We start from the raw sequence: 23,295 nt of genomic DNA, 5'->3' as shown, positions 1-23,295 counted from the left end.
TCTTTGTGAAGTTACGTCAATTTATTAATCGCTGAAAACAATATAAAACAAAAGAATTTTAACACTTTCTTTGCCAATCTCTCAAAATCAATATTAGCGACATCCGACTCATTTCCCTTGATCGTGTCACATATGGGGGGTTGCAACAAAAGCAGTTTTTTGGATGCTTGGGTAGGATGAGCATCCTGCCAAAAACTGCTTTTGTTGAAAAGGTACAGCTGGGAGCATGAAATATATAGGATCCTTGACCGTCGCACATACCCGTCCCATACCACATGTCAGTTTTAATCCTGAAAATCCTTGACATTTTTATACGTATCCACTGACAATCCCATTCCTTATTTATGTACCTGTTCTAAAACAATGGGCAATTCAGATTTAAATCAATACACCCCCTATGGAAGACATGACCTTAATCTCCCACACAGGGGGTGTAGATTTCAAATGGGGTTACCTGAATGGGTGACTCTATTTGAAATCTACACCCTGTGTGGGAGATTAAGGTCATATCTTCTATCGGGGGCCTTGATTTTTCAAAATACACATAAATATGCGATATCTGGCCAAAAACATAAAATCAATATTTTTTTTAATTTGCGATTTTTAATTTTTTTCACGGATTTAGAGGGACCAAGGACCAAATTTGCCATCTTTTGGATTCAAAAGTATAATTTTTTGGTGATTTTTTCCAAATCTGTGACAAAAAATAATAAAAATTGCATTTGTAGCAGGCCTACCTTAGACAAAAGTGTTTATTGCAGTGTTCACATAGTATAGGAATCAACTCTCGATTTGTACAGTCCGGATGTGTGCACTCATAAGAAGTAGGGTCTGTAGAGGTAATTGTACAACCATCTTTGCTGAAATTTTCCTGAAATGACAATACAATTTCAGTTGTTATTCTGAATGCTTGTCCTATTGTATACAGATCAAAAGATATATAAATTCCTGAGCGGGTGTTTCTAGATGTTTGTACAAAATGTATTTCCAGCAACACTTTGATTGGGTCCATTTCACTCTTTTTTAAACTTTCATAACTCATACCCTTTTGCAAGTTACAAATACCATTTTACAAGACTTTATGAAGGGTTCCTGTAGATAATCCCTATTATTTGCTTATGAATTTTGTGACTTTTCAAAGCTTCAGAAAGTTTTGTGAAAATGGACCACACGTTTTTATTCTTCACACCTTTTTCAATTTTTACAGTTCTAAGTATTTGAGGTTCCTTCGCCCATGCCAATACACACACCCTGTTTATCGCATAAAAATAGCCAAGTCATGTGATGCTACATGGCCTATTCCATAAATTAGGTGCCAATATTTCATGATGCAATTCAATTAGTCAATCAGGACCTCAATTCTGTATTTACCAAGTACAACTGCTCCATTGGCCAAAAATTTGAAGGGTTCTTATAAAGCATGCAGCTGAACTAAGCATTATAAGCACTCAAGCCATGTTATCACTAAACTTAAATTAAGGCGACGCGATTTTTTGTTGGTCGAAGCAACCAAAATATTGATTTCCATTATCTGAATCAAGATATCATTGAAAAATAACTCTTTAGTGTTTTGCAAAAGTTCATTCTACAAATCATACACTTTGAAAACTTGCTGCTTGATTTATTGTTGTTAATGAGTTATGTACGTTTTACAAAAGTGTTGTTGTTTCACCCCTCTTTACAACATAACTCAAGAACCACAGAATCTACAAAAGTATATAAATCTGTGATATTTGAATTCTTCTACACTCTCGCTATGAAATGATCAATGCAATTTTTGCCAAAGCTCACTACTATTCGCAAGATGCTGTGAACTACCAAATCGCAACAGTTTAAAATAGTTGCTAACCTTAACATAAGTTCTTACCCTACAAGTGGGAAAAGCTTACCTGTGAGCAATTGTGAGCATCCACACTGTAGTGATCTTTGCTGAAAGAGTAAAACATATCTAGTAAGAAAAATAGTTTAAAATAGTCTGGCTCCAAAAAATATAAATCCTTTGTCTGAACGTTCCAGTGCACATCTGTCAAAACATCCCACACTAAATTATCTGAACTCTATTTAAACAAACTTTTTATACATACCTGACAAAATTGACCACTATTTTTTAAATATCATGAATGCAAGCACCTGTAAAATAGCTATGCAGCAAGTAGTCTATTGCTACATATGAAGCACAAAAATACTATTGCTACTGTAGGAGCAAACTTGGATCACTCCCCTGAGCTGATTATGCCGGAACCGGGAATGTAGTTACCGTCCTTACTGCTTTCAACGCATGAATAAACAACTTGAAATTTAGATGCATCAGATGACAAAGGATACGATTAGTATCTTAAGAAGCTTTATTATCTGCTCTTGATTTCTTCTTAGCTGGTTACATCAGACACACAATATAATTATGAATATTCTATGGTAAAAACTAGTTTAGGACCAACGGTCCCAGCACTCAAACACACTGGTTTCAAGATGGCAGCCTCCAGTGGCTACATGTGATTGATGGGCTGCAGGCTATGTTTAGCTTATACTTCAAGGGCGCTCAACACATAAACAAACATGCCATAGGAATGCAATGATTAAGGATGCACAACACTTAAACAAACTTTGAATTTAGGTAAATGGCATCAACATTCCGGCGCCTAATTGTCTGCTACCAGCAACAATTCTTCTTAAAACATAGTTTTGGTGTGCCATTTACTGACAAAACTGAACCTTTTACAAGAGGTGCCTTTGTGACCCCTTAAACTTCAAACTTGACTGATTTTGAAACATGAACAAATTTGTGAAATCAAAAAACCTTTATCTGAGATTCACTTGTGATAAAAAACTTGTATCAATGCTATGATTCAAAACAAAAAAAAACATTTCAAAAATTTCAAATGATTTGATCCAAAAGAAAAAATAAACTGAGTTTCGGACATTTCAAAAGTGAATTTTACTTCACATGAAAGAATTATTTAGCTTCATTTTACAAGTTAGATGATGCTGCACTCAAGAGATAACTGCCCATGCCAACCAAAATTACTTGAAACAAAACCAAACAAAAGCCCACACAACAGGCAAATTTGGTGAGATTGGAAAAGCCAACTGAACACATGGGAGATACTATTCAAGTGTAACATGATCACAACATATCAACATGAACACAACAATGTTTAGTTTGTAACTAAAAATGCAGTCTGTTGCTGTCCTTTAGATGAGAGTACATAACTCCTTGCATGCGAATATCTTGTTTGGTACACCTTGTAAATGAGAATACAACTTGATATAATATGACTGCCTGTGCACAACCATAGCAGCCATGAGAAAAACACAACTTGATATAATATGACTGCCTGTGCACAACCATAGCAGCCATGGCCCAAATTTGCAAATTCAGTCAATCCAGGTTATGGTCAAAACACCAGATGCTGATAGGATGCATTTACTTGCAAAGTACATGTAGAATAGGAACACAATTACAAACTTGAGTGAAGTTATTTCAAACCTCGATCATGCATACCCTTTGATAAATAGCAGAGCAATAATTTCAAGAGAAATCAAATTTGAGCATTATCGAGATTCCAAAATACACGCAGAGAACATACTTTCAAAAGGGTGTATCCCAAATATGGTTTACATGCAGGCTGTACACATCCACAAATCGTGCACACATTTTAAGCAGTAGAATACGATGTAGAATCTTGCAAATTAACTCCATGGGCCTGTGGTGTACCAAACTTTAAACAAACTTGCTAATGATGCACACTGGTTCCATCGGTACAAATTGCATGCATAGGATTCTTCTTTACAAAATCAAATTCACAGATGTGCTGATCTAGGTGTCAAACATGTTCATTCTTGATCTTGACGATGAGTTGTATACGAATCTGGCAACTTCACACAAACGCAGACACGTCGCTGTAGAGACGAATCACCAGTCTTCACATCTGTAGTACAGGTAGGTTTATCCGTCATCACATCTGGTAGATCTCATGATGAATTTGACAGTTTGCATCAGTTGTTCCAAAGTGAAAGCAAGGTGTCAGCTTGCCTTTCATGGCAATTTTACGTAAACTGATGTTTAGTCTTATTTTATATATCAGCTGATCCGTAGCTTAGCCTCCAGACTAAGTGGCAATTTAGCTTAGCTGATACCTTTTGGTTATAACGGTTTCAGTGACTTGTTGTTATAACACTATTAATTCTTTAGTTCTTTACAAGTCCAGGCGTTTCACTGGTTTCAATGTTCGTCGTGGTCTTGCTTCTGGAGTACCTAACACTGATACAGTTTCATTGTGGGTAGCACTGGACGTAGTTTTAGGCTTGGTACTTGGGTTATCCAATGCTGGTACTGGTGGATGAGCTGAAGTAGAATCTTTCTTCACTCCTATATCTTGATCTGGGACTTCTGATTCCAACAGCAAACACAGTTTATCAATGGGTTTGGTGAGAATGCTTGTCCTAGTTTTCACTCGCACACGTTGAACCAGTCCATCACTTGCTGGGAGAGTTTCAATCACCCTTCCTAGCGGCCAGACGTTTCTGGGTGTAGATTCATTTACAACCATGACGACATCTCCCACCTTGGCATTTCGCTGTGGGTGAATCCACTTTTGTCTTTGCTGTAACTGAGGAAGGTATTCTTTGATCCATCTGCGCCAAAACAGGTCTGCCAGATACTGGACTTGCCTCCACCGACGCTTGGCATACTGACTCAGCTTTCCTGCAGTGGCTGGTGGTAAGATCATGTCACTCTTTAGTTGAAGAAGGTGATTTGTGTAAGTGGCTCCAAATCAGATACTTCTCCAGGAACATTGGTGAGGGGTCGGCGGTTAACTATGGCTTCTATCTCACACAGTAATGTATGAAGAGAGTCATCTGTTAGTAATTGTTCCTTTATAACAGAGCACATCACTTTCCTGATTGTCCGTGATTTGACGCTCCCAGATGCCTCCATGGTGACTTCCTGCTGGTGGATTAAAGGTCCACTCAATCTCTCTTTGCAGAAGGTAGTCATGGATTCTGTCTTGATTCCAAGCGGCAATTTCTCGGCGTAACTCTCTTTCTGCCCCTATCAAATTGGTGCCATTGTCAGAGCGGATCTGTTTCACTTGGCCTCTTCTGGACACGAATCGTCAGATGACATTTACGCAGGCATCGGTATCCAAAGACGCTGCCATTTCAATGTGTATGGCTTTGGATGCAAGGCAGACGAACACTACACCATATCGCTTGACTATACTACGGCCTTGTTTAACTTCTAGTGGACCAAAATAGTCCATTCCAACTCTTGAAAATGGTGGCTCTCCTGGAGTGACTCTGTCTTTGGGAAGATCACTCATCATCTGCTGTTGTACTTTTGCATTCCTCTTTCTGCAGGTGATGCAACTGTTGATAACCTTTCTAGCTGCTGCATTAGCATTTGTTATCCAGTACTTCTTATGCAGGTGAGCCAACATGTGGTTTCTGCCCCATGTCCAGTTGCTTCATGCATGTCATGTAAAATCAACTTTGCAATGTGGGACTTCTTTGGTATGATTGATGGAAATTTTGTCTTTTCAGGTAGAGCTGACTTAGCCAGTCGACCACCTACTCTGATTACTCCATCTTCTATAAATGGATTAAGTCTGTAGAGAGGACTTGCTTTCTTAATCTTGCTAACTTGTCGCAAGTCGTCTTCTGGCTGACTGTCATTATTTCTCAATTGCAGCTCTTTTAGTGTCTTAATTTCTTCTGGATATGCCTTGGTTTGGACATATACTATCACAGCTCTTTCTGCTTCTTGCATGTCAGCAACATTAAGCAAATCTGTAATGTTGCCATGCTCTTCATTCTCATCATTCTTTCTACCATCATCATCTCCATTATCAACTCTATCATCAACTCTATCATCATCTCTATCATGACAGATCTTACGGAGATATTTCTTGACTCTAAGGATCCATGCAACACAACGACAAAGTTGATACCATGAGGAGAATCTTGTAAGTAGTTTCTCCATTGTATCTGTTGCTTCTTCTGTCAACGCTGTGTTGACTACTAATTTCTTTTTAACTTCTGGATCATCAGCTAGCTCTTCAGCACTGTTTCCAATGGTAGTCTTTGGCCACTGGTTTTCTGCTTTGTGTAAGAAGTCTGGACCATCAGTCCACCTTCTATTCTTGAGGAAGCAATCAACGGCTAAGCCCCTTGAGCAGTCGTCTGCAGGGTTTGAGCTGGTTCCTACATACTTCCATTGGTGTGGCTGGGAGCCATCTCTAATCAATGCGACTCGATTAGCCACAAAGGTGTGGAATCTGGCGGTGTCATTGTTAATATACTTGATCACGGTCTGACTATCAGTCCAGAAGTATGTGCTTTCGACCTTCAACTGTAGTTCCTTTTGCAACATGTTGTTGACCTTTACTGCCATTGCAGCTGCAGTTAACTCTAGGCGAGGTATAGTTATGATCTTCAAAGGAGCAACTCTTGCCTTGGCTGTCAGGAGAGTAAGATGCACTTGACCACTCTCGTTAACGAATCGTAAGTAACTCACTGAACCATACCCCTTCTGACTTGCATCACAGAAGTGGTGCATCTGGACTTCACTTTCTCCAAAGTCCTTGGGCTTGAAACATCTTTCGATGGTGAAATCTGACAATTTCGGTACTTCATCAAGCCATCTTTCCCAACGGGTCAGAAGCTCACTAGGAATAGACTCATCCCAACCAAGCTGCAGCTTGCTTAAGTTCTGCAATATTTGTTTTGCTGGCAGGATTGCTGGAGCAACAAATCCTAGCAGGTCATAGATGGAGCTTACAATTGCTAGGATGCCTCTTCTGGTAGGAGGTCTCTCTTTTACTTTAATATGGAAGCCGAACCTGTCGGTTTGTGGTGACCATAGCAACCCTAGCACCTTTTCTGATGGTAATTCTTCATTCTTCAAATCTAGTGTCTTTGTAGTCTCAGCTCTATCGTCTTCAGGGACTGACTGCAACACTTCTCTTGAGTTACTCAACCACTTTGTCAACTTGAAGCCACCATCCTTACACAAGCTGGTGAGATCACTGACGAGTTGAATAGCTTTGCTTTCACTTTCGATAGATTTGAGGTAGTCATCGACATAGAAGTTGGACAGCACTGTGTTGCATACTTCTTCGCTGTATTTCTCCTTACCATCATCAGCGGTCTTTCTCAGTGCGAAATTCTCACATGAATGTGACGAAGTTGCACCAAACAAGTGCACATTCATCCTATATTCCTTCAGAGGCAGACTCAGGTCACCGTGGGGCCACCATAGAACTCTTACAAAGTCTCTGTCTGATTCTGGTACACGCACTTGATGGTACATTGCTTTTATATCTGCTACAACTCCAACAGGGTGCTCTCTAAACCTCGTCAACACACCTACCAAGTTGCTTGTCAAGTCGGGTCCTTTTAGTAATTGTGAGTTTAAAGACTGGCCCATGTACTTCGCCGCACAATCAAATACAACTCGCAGCTTGCCCTTGGTGGGGTGAAACACCCCATGGTGGGGGACGTACCACACCTTGCCATCCTTTCTATTGCATGCATCTTTGGGCACTTCTTCTGCATAATCATTTTTAAACATATCATTCATGAATGCAGTGTATTGGTCGTTGAAAACCGAGTCCCTTTCTAACTTCCTCTTCAGATGGCATGCCCGCTGTTCGGCTTGATGTATATTGTTCGGCAATTTCATGTCATCATCTTTGAGCGGAAACCTACTTGGTAGTGCCCATCTACATACTTGATTGATGCTTCTACTCTGTTTAGGAATTGTCCTTCACTCACGCTTCTCTCTGGTTTATCATCAATGATTCGCTCATTGAACTCAGCGTTGTAGAGTTTCTCTAATTGCTGGTCAATGGTGTCATGTGCTTTAATTCTGTGGATGACTGATGTCCTTTTGTGTTCTTTATTTTTGACACCATACACTGTCCATCCAAGTCTAGTTTGGCAGGCGAAAGGTCCTTCACCTTGGCTGTTTACTACATGTATTGGCTCAAATGCTTTAGGCACATTATTTCCTATGAGGAGACCAATATGGCATTGAGATTCATCACTTAATCTTCCTAGCTTAACTTCTTCCATATAAGGAATTGCATCAATATCATCCTGGTTGATGATGTCAGCCAAGTCACCAGGGATCTTATCTTGTGTGTATGCCTTTGGAAGAGAGATGATATTATTTCTGTTCATGTCAGAAACTTCTAAATCTTGGATGATTTCACTGTCTACTATGATATCATCGGTTATGGTTTCAATTTCCAACTTGGTTTTCTTGCCCTTAACATGTAGTTCCTTTTGCAGCCTTTCAGAACAGAATACAGCATCACTGCCGTTGTCGAGATAGGCATATGTTTCTACAGACATTCTGGAAACTCTTGAGTAGACTATGACTGGTATAATTGTGGGATATGATTCACTTGATTTAACTCCGGCGCCTGTAAGCCCACATGTCTGATTAGCAACTTCACCAGACTTCTTTGTCTCTTCCTGTTTCACATGCAGCACTGTTGGATGGCGCTTTTTACATGTCTTGCAGGTAAGCTTGTATTTGCAGATTTTACTGTAATGTGTTGCTTTCTTTAGTCAGCCAAACAAACTCCCAACTCTCTTAGATACTGCAACCGGTCACTTATAGGCTTTTCCTTCAATTTGTTACACATTTCCAAAGTGTGATCTTTACCCTTGCAGTATGTACACGGCTTGTCGGCTCCTAGGCTACTTTTCGACACATTTTGCCTGGCTCCTGGACTATTAGACAGTACATTTGGCCTGGCTCCTGGACTTCTTGATGTCACACTTGCCGGTACAGCTTCTGTGTTTGTTGCTAGATTTCTTCTAGCTTTATAAGTCTGATAGTTTGGGTTTTTACCCTTTCTTCCTTCTTAGTACTATCTTCCTTCTCCGTCACACTTCTACCGTAGGCAGCTTTACTTGCGATTCCAGCCTGTTTTTCTAGAAAGGAGGTGAAGTCTTCAAATGTTACCACTTTGTTTCTTTCTTCTTCTACATAATCTACTTGTCTCCTCCATCTGTCTCTCATACTATATGGTAACTTCATCATCAACATTCTAATGTTTGCTGTACTTTGCAACTCATTAGTATAGCCCAGGCTGGTCATGGTATTTTTGCATTCTAACAAAAATAATGACAATTCTTGTAGCCCTGAACTATCACCTTTCACATTCGGCCACTGCCTCATCTTCGCTAAGTAAGCCTCTGCAATCTTGTGCTTATTACCATATTTCCTTTCCAACAACCTTTTTGCTTCCAGGTAACCAACCTCATCATCCATGTGAATACAACTTTTCACCAAACTGTTGGCTTCACCTCTTGTGTACTGTTCAAGATAGTACAGACGGTCTCTATTGCTTTTGCTCTTATTTTCGATGATGAATTCAAAGGCTCTTATGAAGGTAACATACTGAAGCGGGTCTCCAGTAAATGCCTGAAGTGTGCGTTTTGGTAGACTTGCTTGTTTATGTTGTTCTACTATAGCAGCCTTGTCAAGTTGTCTTGGTTGCGTGCCAAATTTTCTATACTGGTATCTTCTTTCCCTTCTATTGGCTCGCTTGTTACATGTTGCCGTGGCAACATGACTTGCTTTTTCTTCACATCAGGCTCTGGTGATAAAGTTACTCTATGACCGTACTTTTACTGATGAAGGCCCTTCATGTTCATACTGTTCACTGTACTGTTCTTGACCATACTGTTCATCAATATTTTCATATTTAGTGGCAGACAAATAATGTGGGGGTATTCTGTCCCCTGTACTCTCTGATTCCTCAGGTGCTGCTGCAGGAAACAAGACTTCATTTTGTGGTGGAAAGTTGACTTGCATAATTTTACTGGTTGTTAACATGCTTCTAGGTTGAACTTGTTGACCTAAATCAGTATGTACTTTACCATCAGTAGTCATGCCCACTGCTGGCTGCTCTTTTGCAGGTCCCAACTCCACATGTGTGTATTTTGGTCTTGCCCCTGGATTTAGACCTACAGCACCAATTGTATCATGTCTAGCTAGGAACTTGCCATCAATTTCTTGACTTTCTTTGGTGTTGTGGTTCAACCACTGCCTCACTGATGTGTTTGTATCTGGTTGAGCTTCTGTGAGGTCATCAAGCACTGATTTTGGTCTACTTCTTAAGCTCTGGGATTTATGTTCATAATCCTCCAATACATCTATTTTGGCTTGCTGTATGTTTAATTCGGTCTTCATTTCCAACCACTCCTTTTGTTGTTGTAAGTCCCTTTCCCTAGCTTGGATACTGTGTTGCAAGTCTCGTGCCTTTGCTTGCATTTCTTGTTCCAAGTCTCTTGCCCTTGCTTGCATATTAAATTCCTCACTTTCTAAACCTTTTTTTCCTTCAATGCTTTGGCTCGACATTCTAGCTCTACCTTTCTCGTTGCTGCTTGTAATAAAGCATATTCTGTACTTTTAGATAGTGCATCACTTTTATAAGATCTTCTGCTTCTTAATTCGAACCGCTTTTATGACTCGACATGATGTCTTCGATAGTACCGAAACGAATCGAAGTAATGTAAACGACGCCGATGCAAGCAACGAAGCGCAATACTTTTCTAAAGTGAACAACGGTTCACAAATTTATGTGAGAAACTATACGTAGGGACCTGTGTGAAGTGGTTTGTGAGGCTAGATGTGTCAAAACCTGAAATAAATACGAATGTCAGTACACGAAACTTTGCTTGAATGCAGGCCCTACGTTGCTTACTGACGGGTGGGAGAAATTTCGATGCACCCGTTTATCGTGTGCCGACTGGCGGGAGTAAGCTCTTTGCGCCCGTTTATTGATAACAAAATACCACAAAACTCTTTTTAGGTAGAAGTCCTGAGTCAGTGTTGTATGATTCTATTGAGTCATTCCTGCACAACGGTGCAAGAATGTCAGTGTTAGAAATGTACATACAGGCACTTACTACCAAAATTTATTTGAATTGTCGTAGTTTACTCGCGAATTGTCGTAGCGACTCGCGAATTGTCGTAGCGACTTCGCGAATTGTCGTAGCGACTCGCGAATTGTCGTAAATGTTTACTCGCTAATTGTCGTAGTTTACTCGTGGGAGTAAACTTGTTACCCTTTATTAGATATTTATTAAAATACCACAAAGCTATTTTTCAGTAGTAGCCCCGTGTCAGTTTGTGCTTTTGATTCTACAAGTCATTCCTGCAAAACGGTACAAGAGATCTAATGTCAGTGTTAGAAATGTACATACAGGCAGCTACTACTGATATCTTTATTTTGATTTCTACGATTCGGATTCATAGGCCTCAATAACTTCTTTGAAGTTCTAATCTTTAAGCTTCTACCAAATGTGCATTTATCTACATGCACACTCATTTATATTCGCTATCTTCAGTGACGTCTGACATGCCTGGCGCTGCCGTATTCTGTTTGTGCCAAAGCAATGTTTATTTTTACACTGCTGACACGACCTTAAGCTTTTAGCTATTTTTAGGTAAGCTTACAAAACAGACGCTCAACTGAACCCTTATTTGGCAACTCTTAATACCAACTACTAGTTTTTACAAATGTAGGAGCAAACTTGGATCACTCCCCTGAGCTGATTATGCCGGAACCGGGAATGTAGTTACTGTCCTTACTGCTTTCAACGCATGAATAAACAACTTGAAATTTAGATGCATCAGATGACAAAGGATACGATTAGTATCTTAAGAAGCTTTATTATCTGCTCTTGATTTCTTCTTAGCTGGTTACATCAGACACACAATATAATTATGAATATTCTATGGTAAAAACTAGTTTAGGACCAACGGTCCCAGCACTCAAACACACTGGTTTCAAGATGGCAGCCTCCAGTGGCTACATGTGATTGATGGGCTGCAGGCTATGTTTAGCTTATACTTCAAGGGCGCTCATCACATAAACAAACATGCCATAGGAATGCAATGATTAAGGATGCACAACACTTAAACAAACTTTGAATTTAGGTAAATGGCATATCAACAGCTACAATCTGATTATTCATAATCTATTTCTAAGGTCCAACCTTACTGCCTGTGACAAATACAAAACCTGTTCTACGGGCGGATGGACCTTTTAAGTATACTAGTGCACCTGCAGCTGTGAGAGCCCTGATGCTGTGAGAGCACTGGCATGATAGCGATACTGTTTGACCCCAGATGACCTTTGACCTCGGGTGTAATTTTTTCATGCTCCCCTCATACGAAGGATTCCACCTATCAAGTTTAAGCCCAATAGGGCAAAGTTTAAATTTAGCCCCTACATGACCTTTGACCTTGGTTGACCTCAATTTTGTTTTATGCATATATTCCCTCGTATCAAGGATTCCACCCACAAAGTTTGAGCCCGATAGGACAAAGTTTGAAATCCATGACCTTTGACCTTTGACCTCGGATGACCTCCATATAATGTTTTTCATGCTCCCCTCATACGAATGTTTCGACCCACCAAGTTTGAGCCCGATCGGACAAAGTTTGAAATTTGACCCCTCCGTAATGACCTTTGACCTCGGTTGACCTCGATTTTATTTCACGCATTATATTCCCCTCCTATCAAGGATGGCACCCACCAAGTTTGGGCCCGATCGGACAAAGTTTGAAATTTTGACCTTTGACCTTGACCTCCGATGACCTTCGAAACTACCCGGTAAACAGCGCACGCCCGATACCCATCTATGTGTGAAATATCGGAACGATGCGTCGAAGCGCCGGCTAAACGCATAGCCGGACAGACACACAGACAGACACACACACATCTAACGGCTATTATTTTAGTAGTACTATGCACCTGCAGCTGTGAGAGCCCTGATGCTGTGAGAGCACTGGCATGATAGCGATACTGTTTGACCCCAGATTACCTTTTTTTCATGCTCCCCTCATACGAAGGATTCCACCTGTGAAGTTTAAGCCCAATAGGGCAAAGTCTAAATTTCGCCCCTACATGACCTTTGACCTCGGTTGACCTCAATTTTGTTTTATGACATATTCCCTCGTATCAAGGATTCCACCCACGAAGTTTGAGCCCGATAGGACAAAGTTTGAAATCCATGACCTTTGACCTCGGATGACCTCCATATGTTTTTCATGATCCCCTCATACGAAGGTTTCGACCCACGAAGTTTGAGCCCGATAGGACAAAGTTTGAAATCCATGACCTTTGACCTTTGACCTCGGATGACCTCCATATAATGTTTTTCATGCTCCCCTCATACGAAGGTTTCGACCCACCAAGTTTAAGCCCCATCGGACAAAGTTTGAAATTTGACCCCTCCGTAATGACCTTTGACCCCGGTTGACCTCGATTTTATTTCGCGTATTATATTCCCCTCCTATCAAGGATGGCACCCACCAAGTTTGGGCCCGATCGGACAAAGTTTGAAATTTTGACCTTTGACCTTGACCTCCGATGACCTTCAAACTACCCGGTAAACAGCGCACGGCCAATACCCATCCATGTCTGAAATATCGGAACGATGCGTCGAAGTGCGGCGAAACGCATAGCCGGACAGACAGACACACAGACACACAGGCAGAGCTCATGATTATTATAGTATAGACTAGTGCACCTGCAGCTGTGAGAGCCCTGATGCTGTGAGAGCACTGGCATGATAGCCATACTGTTTGACCCCTGATGACCTTGGTGTAATTTTTTCATGCTCCCCTCATACGAAGGATTCCACCTATCAAGTTTAAGCTCAATAGGGCAAAGTTTAAATTTAGCCCCTACATGACCTTTGACCTCGGTTGACCTCAATTTTGTTTTGCGCATATATTCCCCTCGTATCAAGGATCCCACCCACCAAGTTTGAGCCCGATAGGACAAAGTTTGAAATCCATGACCTTTGACCCTTGACCTCGGATGACCTCCATATAATGTTTTTCATGCTCCCCTCATACGAAGGATTCCACCCACCAAGTTTGAGCCCGATCGGACAAAGTTTGAAATGTGACCCCTCAGTAATGACCTTTGACCTCGATCGACCTCGATTTTATTTCGGGCATATATTCCCCGCGTATCAAGGATCCCACCCACCAAGTTTGGGCTCGATCGGACAAAGTTTGAAATTTTGACCTTTGACCTTGACCTCCGATGACCTTTAAAACCACATGGGCAACATGCTTTTCCCAATACCTATCAATATCCCAAATTTCGGTCGATGCGGCGAAGCGCCAAACGCATAGCCGGACAGACAGACAGACAGATAGACAGATAGACAGAGACCGCTTATTATTTTAGTAGTACTAGTGCACCTGCGGCTGTGAGAGCCCAGATGCTGTGAGAGCACTGGCATGATAGCGATACTGTTTGACCCCAGATGACCTTTGAACTCGGATGACCTTGGTGCAATTTTTTTCATGCTCCCCTCAGTCATACAAAGAATTCCACCTATCAAGTTTAAGCCCAATAGGGCAAAGTTTAAATTTAGCCCCTACATGACCTTTGACCTCAGTTGACCTCAATTTTGTTTTGCGCATGTATTCCCCTCGTATCAAGGATTGCACCCACCAAGTTTGAGCCCGATAGGACAAAGTTTGAAATTCATGACCTTTGACCTCGGATGACCTCCATATAATGTTTTTCATGCTCCCCTCATACGAAGGTTTCGACCCACCAAGTTTGAGCCCGATCAGACAAAGTTTGAAGTTTGACCCTCCGTAATGACCTTTGACCTTGGTTGACCTCGATTTTATTTTATGCATTATATTCCCGTCCTATCAAGGATCCCACCCACCAAGTTTGGGCCCGATCGGACAAAGTTTGAAATTTTGACCTTTGACCTTGACCTCCGATGACCTTCAAAACCACATGGCCAACATGCTTTTCCCGATACCTATCTATATGCGAAATTTCAGCGCGATGCGTCGAAGCACGGCGACACGCATAGCCGGACAGACAGATAGATAGACAGATAGACAGACAGACAGACAGATACAGCCCGCTTATTATTTTATTAGTAACTAGTGCACCTGCGGCTGTGAGAGCCCAGATGCTGTGAGTGCACAGGCATGATAGCGATACTGTTTGACCCCAGATGACCTTTGACCTATCAAGTTTAAGCCCAATAGGGCAAAGTTTAAATTTAGCCCCTACATGACCTTTGACCTCGGTTGACCTCAATTTTGTTTTGCGCATATATTCCCCTCCTATCAAGGATTGCACCCACCACGTTTGAACCCGATAGGACAAAGTTTGAAATCTTTGACCTTTGACCTCGGATGACCTCCATATAATGTTTTTCATGCTCCCCTCATACAAAGGTTTCGACCCACCACGCTTTGAGCCCGATCGGACAAAGTTTGAAATTTGACCCCTCCGTAATGACCTTTGACCTTGGTTGACCTCGATTTTATTTCGCGATTATAGTCCCCTCCTACCAAGGATTCCACCCACCAAGTTTGGGCCCCATCGGACAAAGTTTGAAATTTTGACCTTTGACCTCGACCTCCGATGACCTTCAAAACCACATGCCCAACATGCTTTTCCCGATACCTACCTATATGCGAAATTTCAGCGCGATGCGTCGACGCACGGCGAAACGCATAGCCGGACAGACAGATAGATAGACAGATAGACAGACAGATACAGCCCGCTTATTATTTTATTAGTATAGAAGATAGATAGATAGATAGGTAAGTCTGGCCTTAAAAATATTGGTAAATGTCTGAAGAATTACCTGTAACAAGGACCGTCGGTAACCGTAGCGGTCGCTGCGGGACAAGGAATTCAATTTTGCAGTTATGGTGTCTTTGAAGCAGGTTTAAGTTTGACCCCTATTTTGACCTGTAACCCCTCTGTGAGCTTAACCTTTGAGGGCGCTCATCTTAAAATAATGCCAGAAAGGGTTTTTCCATCCACACCAAAAAAAATAATCAAAATTTGAAAAATTGTGTTCGGAAACCAATTTCGGACACTTTTGATGTCCAAACAATTTTCGGGAAAAAAGCGTCTTGACATCGAAAGTGTTCGGAAACCGAATTCGGACACTTTTGATGTCCAAACAATATTTGGGGAAAAAGCATCTTGACATCAAAAGTGTTCGGAAGCCGATTTCGGACACTTTTGATGTCCAAACGATTTTCAGGAAAAAAGCGTCTTGACATCAAAAGTGTTCGGACACCGATTCCGGACACTTTTGATGTCCAAACGATTTTCGGGAAAAAAAGCGTCTTGACATCAAAAGTGTTCGGACACCGATTTCGGACACTTTTGATGTCCAAATGATTTTCGAAAAAAGCGCTTGACATCAAAAGTGTTCGAAACCGATTTGGACACTTTTGATGTCCAAACGATTTTCGGGAAAAAGCGCCTTGACATCAAAAGTGTTCGAAACCGATTTCGGACACTTTTGATGTCCAAACGATTTTCGAGAAAAAAGGCCTGAATGTAAGATAATACAAACATCTGACACCCACAATTAACAGAAATATGTACTCAAGGAGTTTATATAGGAAGGAGAAGAAATAGATTATGTAACGCTTGTTCCTTTGTGCCAATTGGAGTTCCCGACACGCTATTCATCGAGAGGTACCTTTTGTTCGAGATAAAGGGCTTCCGCCATTAAATCGGTAACTGACCTGACCAGCGTATTAACGCTATAATAGACAGGCAATAAGTGATGAAACGAAAGTCACGTAAAAGCGCCTATACGTACGAGAGGTACCTTTTGTACTAGTCCATCCCAAGGGTGTGCGTGAGTTGTCGCATGCACACAAAACAGAGGTTCACCTACAATAAAAACCTATTGCAGCGCCCAAATTGGTTTGGGCGCCATTTGATTATACTCAGTGAACACGCTTTGCTCTACCATTTCGCTACGGACAGTTCAGCAGCATAGGCAAAGTGTGCGCTCTGTATGGCGGATATAAGAATCTACACAAGTAAGTTGTCTACATTGTTTGCCAATAGGTCTACATATAAGGATTTGAAGTAATTATGATATCACTCCTACTGTAGTATTTTTAAAGACATTAGCCATGGTCCACATCGTGTTTTATTATGTATAGGCCTACCATAGTATTTTACATGAGCATCGCGTATATAGGAGTCTACCCTGCACCTCAAATGTGATATATTTGCTGAAGCATATAGCCATACTATTTCTGAATCAATCAATAAAGCAAAGCAAATCATACTTGTAGGCCTATAATACTATATTAAATATAATTATGCGGATCAACGATGCAGGTTAATAACTCAAGATCGGTTATGTGGAGAGCATTGTGAAAAATCTAAACATTTTGCCTTTGGAACGAGGAATATCCCGAGGGCGTAGCCCGAGGGATATTCCGAGGTCCAAAGCAAAATGTTTAGATTTTTCACAATGTCCTCCAAATAACCGATGCGCAGTTATTAACCTCCATTCATAACCGTCACTTTAATCTCTTCACCTTACAAAATAATACAAAATTTTGCTCAAAAGTTTATAAAAATAGATGATTTTTACATCTTCCCTTTCAAAAAATCGATCAGGCTAAAACATGACGACCAATAACAAAAGTGCGATCACAATCTGTGCAAATATGGTAGCGCATAATCCAAATACGGCAGCCAGCGCCACACAGTTTGCTCGCCGCACAACAACACGCTGAACGCCGGTCAATTGTGTGCGACATTGGAACAATTACGCATTTTGCGGTCAATTGTGAGATATTAATGACCTCAATTTGCGTTCGCGTTTTCACAAATAACTAAATGTAATTGGATCGCACACATCGCGTTTATTAATGAGGTTATGAATGTATTAATAAAAGCACCTGACAATAAAGTCGCCCAATTGAACAGCTGTAGGTGTTGATCGCACGACTTCATGAATATTGATTGGCAACATTTTCCAATATGTCAGCGCTCAAATCGGAAACAATAGAACAATAGACCCTTCAGTGCGTTGTATGTACTTACCAAAATATCTGTGAGCATCCATTACATACAATGGGCAAGAAATCTACATGTATGAAAGAAAGACAAGAAAAGTTACAATTTTTAGTTTACCTTTTTCATACTGTACCGTACTAACTTCTACATATATCTCATACCTCGGTGGTTACTTGAATATAAAAGTGCAACTCATGCTTGTTAAAATCAACTCTCAAAACAGAAATATCGCAACTATAAGATAGTAAATTCCAAGCATGTGGGATATCATGAGTTGTCAAGCTAAATTTATACTCGATCCGTGAATCACCAGCAGGAAATCACCTCTACATGGTTTATAAGAATCAAGCATGCTGACTGGCTTAGCAATTGTCCAAGTAATTTTTTTAACCAATCAGGATAGACATACTTCACTTTTCAGGGTCGGATCAAAACTACCAAAAGGCCATCGCGTTCATTGATTGGCTCACAAAATCTTGCGGAAAATATTTTATTCAACCAATCCAGGGGGCCGGCCAAGATCGACTGAATTTTGACGTCGTCATTGGTTTTACACGTAAACGTCTCAAATAATTCCAAAAGTGTATTTATGTTATCAAGAATTTTATCAGTCTAAATCCGTTCGTCAGTGAACCTCATTGTAAGACTGTTTTTTGAATTTTTTGTATGAAAAACGCACTATGTTATGATACAATACTTAAAAATTCACACATGTACACAACACAGAAGTTTACGTGGTGTATTGTCTGCAGGCTTTCCTGCCACCCACGCGGTCCAAGTTCAATCCCCATCCCTAGCGCAGGTGATTTTTTTTCTGCATATTTATTTTGAAACCAAAATCATTTATTTTCATGTGAACTAGGAAATATATTTTGTGCACTTTTTTTTAACGGGGCCAATTGAGCTAAAAACACACCTCGGCTTGGGGAAAAATAATTGCGTCCAATGTCCAGGCAGTGTTGTCGTCATATTGTTTGTTTTGCTTACGATATTGGCTGTTGCTGGGGTTGCTGTATTAAAATGGCGTCGGCCACTATCATCTGAACCAATCACAAAACGGGTTATGGCTAAGGCTGGCATTTTCGGGCGGGTAAACGGGTACCCGCCGAGATTACATTACCCGGCAGGAAATACCCTGCCCGGTACCAAATTCAAAAAAGTTAAGTTTTTTATTTTTTCGGTTTTGTAGTGTCCCTGGACCTAGACCTAAATGCTAGGATCATTCATGGTTGACCTAAAAAAAAAAAAAAAAAAAAAAATTTCAAGATATGTTGTATTTTTAATATGAAAATTGATAATTTGTATTCATGTCATAGTCTATTAATGATTTCAAAATGCATTGAATTTTTAGCTCAATTTTGTCAGTAGTGCAAGTTAAAGTTCGTGAGTTCGTGGTTTTGTATGTTATGTACAAGAGCGTTTTCAGAAAGCGTAAATTGACAAGTCGTGATGTAAAATTAGAGAATAACGATAGGAATTTTTATTTTGCCTATCCTCTATCGTGTGATAGAGCGACAGGCAGGTCCAATATTTTGAGTAGTGGATGCGGCGCCGTATCCACTACGATAAAAAATATTGGACCTGCCTGTCGTCTATCATAGGTAGAGGATAGGCAAAATAAAATTCCTATTGTTTATTCTCATTCTTAGTCAGTTAAATATTATTTTAATAACTGTAAACAAATTTTTTAAACAAAAACCAAGTTACCGTCATAAAAACTCCCCTCATTATAAAATGAACGAAACTTGTTTACAACTTCACGTATTCTGTTGCGCCAGATTGCTATCGCATTCGCGTATTCCGCACTAGTCTCACGCATCCAGCGCGATACATACGCCACCTCTAAACGCGTGTTACGATTATCAAGACGCATGATGACGTGGGGGCGTCTACGGCCTGATAGACGGCACCCGAAATCATGCGATTATCCAATCAGAAATGTGTCTACGAACAAGACCACTCCCACTGACTAAGAATGATCCATCTGATATCCTACTTTGTAGATGGGTTGGGAATGTCAAACCAAGTTTGACTTGCCTAGTTCCAATAAGGCTCTGACCGTTCGAAATTTGTAGTTACTACAACTATTAAATGAAGTGGTTGACATAATAACTGCATCACGCACCTTTTGGAATTTGTAGCACATATGTGATGCGATCAAGCAAAATGAGTCGGATGTCGGGAATATTGATTTTGAGATATAATCAATAATAGTATTCAGCTTCCTTTGCATTTTATTGTTCTGAGCAACACTAAAATGGTTATATCTCTGGAACCATAAGTCTAATTATAATGGGGTTTTCAGCAAAATAAAGCTCTGAGAATGGCTCATATAAAGAGATTGAAAACAGATATTTGATTTTGATCGACATCAGACTCATTTTGCTTGATCGCATCACATATGCCATAGACTTTATGTTGCGATCATTTCAATAGTGGTGCAGAATTCAAAAGCGTGATTCAGTTGACATAGTGATAATCGGATTAGGCCAAATAAAAAAATAAACATGTTTCACGTCCCCCCCCCCCCCCGCTTCCTTTTTTGAGGTTTCCTCAAATATATTTTTATTTTTTGAAATTCAGTTATGGGTCATTATTGTATTCTGGGGTCCAATAGTGTGACATACAGTCAAAATTTCAAAATTGAATATTTAATGTCAAAAGTTAGCTTAAATTGAGTGGAATTATATACTCTTTCAAAATCTGCAAAATATTTTCAGCGATGATTGCCCAGAAATCTGTAATGAAGCACATAACTGTGGAGAAATCACTCTAAAATGTCGCGCATAACCGGACACCAAACATGTTTTAACCCCTGCTAAACAAAAATATAAATGCCAAAATGGCTAAAAAGTTGCAAGTTAAATGTGGTTTAGGAGCTTTTATAATGTAAAAATAAAATAACATTATAAGAAGTTGCTGTAACCTTCAAAACAGCATATTTGCATTTTGGTCAAAATACATGGTCAAAAATTGACCCAAAAGTTAACTATTGGGCCTGTTTTGTACAATTTCTGTCAGTTTAGATTAAAAGTTGCCATTTTTATGTGGGCCAGCACAAGTGTGGCATAATAGATAAGTGGATGACTTTCTATAACATCAATTTTGTGCACATGAGAGAATTTAAGGTGCCCAGTGGTGTCGCGCATAACTGGACACCAAATCATTTGGTGTCCAGTTATGACTGACAATAACAAGCTATCTGTAATTATGTCATACTTTGAAAAGTGTATTTGACCTGCAAATTTATCTAAACATATCACACTGTTGTTTTAAGTATTCATTGTTTATCAGATACCCAATTTTTAAAAATTATGACATATTATTCACTTTCATGTGTCGGTCATAACTCGGTGTCCAGTTTGTCGTACAATATCCAGCTTTAACTTTAATTCAACTTATTTTGCAATTTCCATTTGTCAGTCATATATTTAAACATGTCATAATATATCATTTGAAGTATTTGTTGTTTTCAAAAATATAGCACATTTTGCATTTTTACATGTCGGTCATAACGTCGCATAACGCTGGACACCAAAATATGTACTTTATGTAAGCGCTGTCTTTGTTAACAGATGTTTTGTCTCTAACATTTCTTTCATACAGTTTTAGTATACATCCTATTCACTCAATAAGACCAAAAAAATAAGCAATGGTCACATATAAATGAAACTAACAGGCAACCAGATGTAGATGATCTTTTTTGTCACAAGTGGTGTCCATGATTTTCGAGACCTTACATGTAATAAAAATTAAAAATAGCTGTTAACAATTTCTTTTTTGAAAGTTTTTAGTAATAACCCACTTGTTTTGTATAACAAATTACAAATAGGCCAAATACCTGTTACAGTTTTCAAAATTCAGGGCAAATTATGTGTCGGTCATAACCGGACACCATTGGACCCCAGAATACAATAATGACCCTTATAACTTTTCAAAATAATATGTCTAGGAAGTTGGGATGCTTTCTATAGCCTTGTTAAGATACAAGAAACATTTTAGGAAGGTTTTGTAATCATTAGAGGGGTGGAACTCTCAGAACAACAAATAAAAAAGGGCCTCCTCCTTTTTCCCGGCATTATTGTATGCTAAAACAGCTTAAAGTATGGCTATTTACACCAATTTTGCGGTAAAAAATGAGAAAATAAAAAGCCCCCTCTTCCTCCTTTTTTTCGAAAACATGTGAAACATGTTAGTTTTTTTACTTGGGTGGCCTTACACGTATAAACACTACTAACACTTCGCTGGCGCTGGCGAATAGGTTGATCCATTGGTCATCGCGAGTTAAAGCGGATGGGACTTCACATTTTCTACATTTGTATACAATCTATCATCATTGCGTACCTGGACCACAGAAGTATCAAACAAATTACTCATGGTTGTTGAATTTTGATCCACATCAATAACTTTTTCTCTAAATGTGTTTTAAAGGGGGGTAACCCTATTGGTTTTGGATATGGATTGTCTTTAAAATTATATAATAATATCAAATATCGCCCCCTTTATGCTGCTTTGTGAAAAAACGAGAGCATTTTCAGCGTAAATGTGAATAAATAGCCAAATTTGCAATCCAATACCTTGGTATACATGAATTGCATTCTGGGCAGGCAAGCAACAACAACAATTCGCGTTCGTATGATGTACAATGCCCGGCCCGTATTGAACGGAAAATATTTGTTTTTTTCGTACCGTTTCAGAAAAAAAGGAAACAAAATATATTTCCCTTGCAATATGTACATTTCAAATGAATATAAAAATGTTTGGGGGAAAAATGGAGAGAAAAAAAACCTTCCGGTACCGGGTTTTGAACCGGGTACCTCTCGGGTAAGTACAAACGCGCTAATCAATTGAGCTAAACAGCCCACAACGTGAAGCGTGGAAGTTTTATAATTAAATACGGCGCACAGTCTCCTCAGCAGTTAGTGTGGTTCGCTTTTTTCACAGAATGTGTATGACGCGAAACCAAAGTAGCTGTTGAGGAGACTGATGATCGCTCATAATTCCCTGCCCCAGAATTCCGGAGTAATTTTTAGTATTTACAAACTGGTAACCTGTAAAAACCGCTGTGTTTCATGATTTCTCCGGCAATACATCGACTTGGAGCGTCAAATTTCAGGATAGTAATGAGAAAAATAGTATGTGATACCAAAACCTCATCAACAATGAAAAAAATTGGGGGGATGATGCTGTCGATCGGGTTTACGGACCTTTAAGCTTACTTGCATCTATAACAAATGATGCAAATTAATTCATTATTCACTACAACTACATTACATCTCAGTCAAACTATTGCCAAAAATATTACCGAGTTGCTTGCAAGTTGTCACAGTACAATGTTTTCCCACATGAACCAATTCAGCCATCGTGTTGGTTGGGTTTGTTTGTGTTGCAAAATGCAACAACAAGCATGGCTGACAGTGCAAAAACA

The 23,295-nt window shown here is 39.8% G+C and overlaps 1 protein-coding gene across 1 annotated transcript in view; it reads right to left on the bottom strand.

The window, feature by feature from the left end:
- Positions 1-23,295, bottom strand: part of LOC140136292 (AN1-type zinc finger protein 1-like) — a 31,621-nt gene extending 8,326 nt beyond the window's left edge. The window contains exons 1-4 of the mRNA XM_072158019.1: positions 23,173-23,295; positions 17,895-17,937; positions 1,890-1,929; positions 738-871 (exon numbers count right to left, since the gene is read on the bottom strand). Coding sequence (XP_072014120.1) covers positions 738-871; positions 1,890-1,929; positions 17,895-17,937; positions 23,173-23,230 — 275 coding nt within the window. The 5' untranslated portion in view covers positions 23,231-23,295. The remainder of the gene's footprint in view (positions 1-737; positions 872-1,889; positions 1,930-17,894; positions 17,938-23,172) is intronic.

Source organism: Amphiura filiformis, chromosome 16 (assembly GCF_039555335.1).
Source record: "Amphiura filiformis chromosome 16, Afil_fr2py, whole genome shotgun sequence".
In the NCBI taxonomy this organism is placed as follows: domain Eukaryota; kingdom Metazoa; phylum Echinodermata; class Ophiuroidea; order Amphilepidida; family Amphiuridae; genus Amphiura; species Amphiura filiformis.
This window is presented reverse-complemented; position numbering and strand designations above follow the sequence as displayed.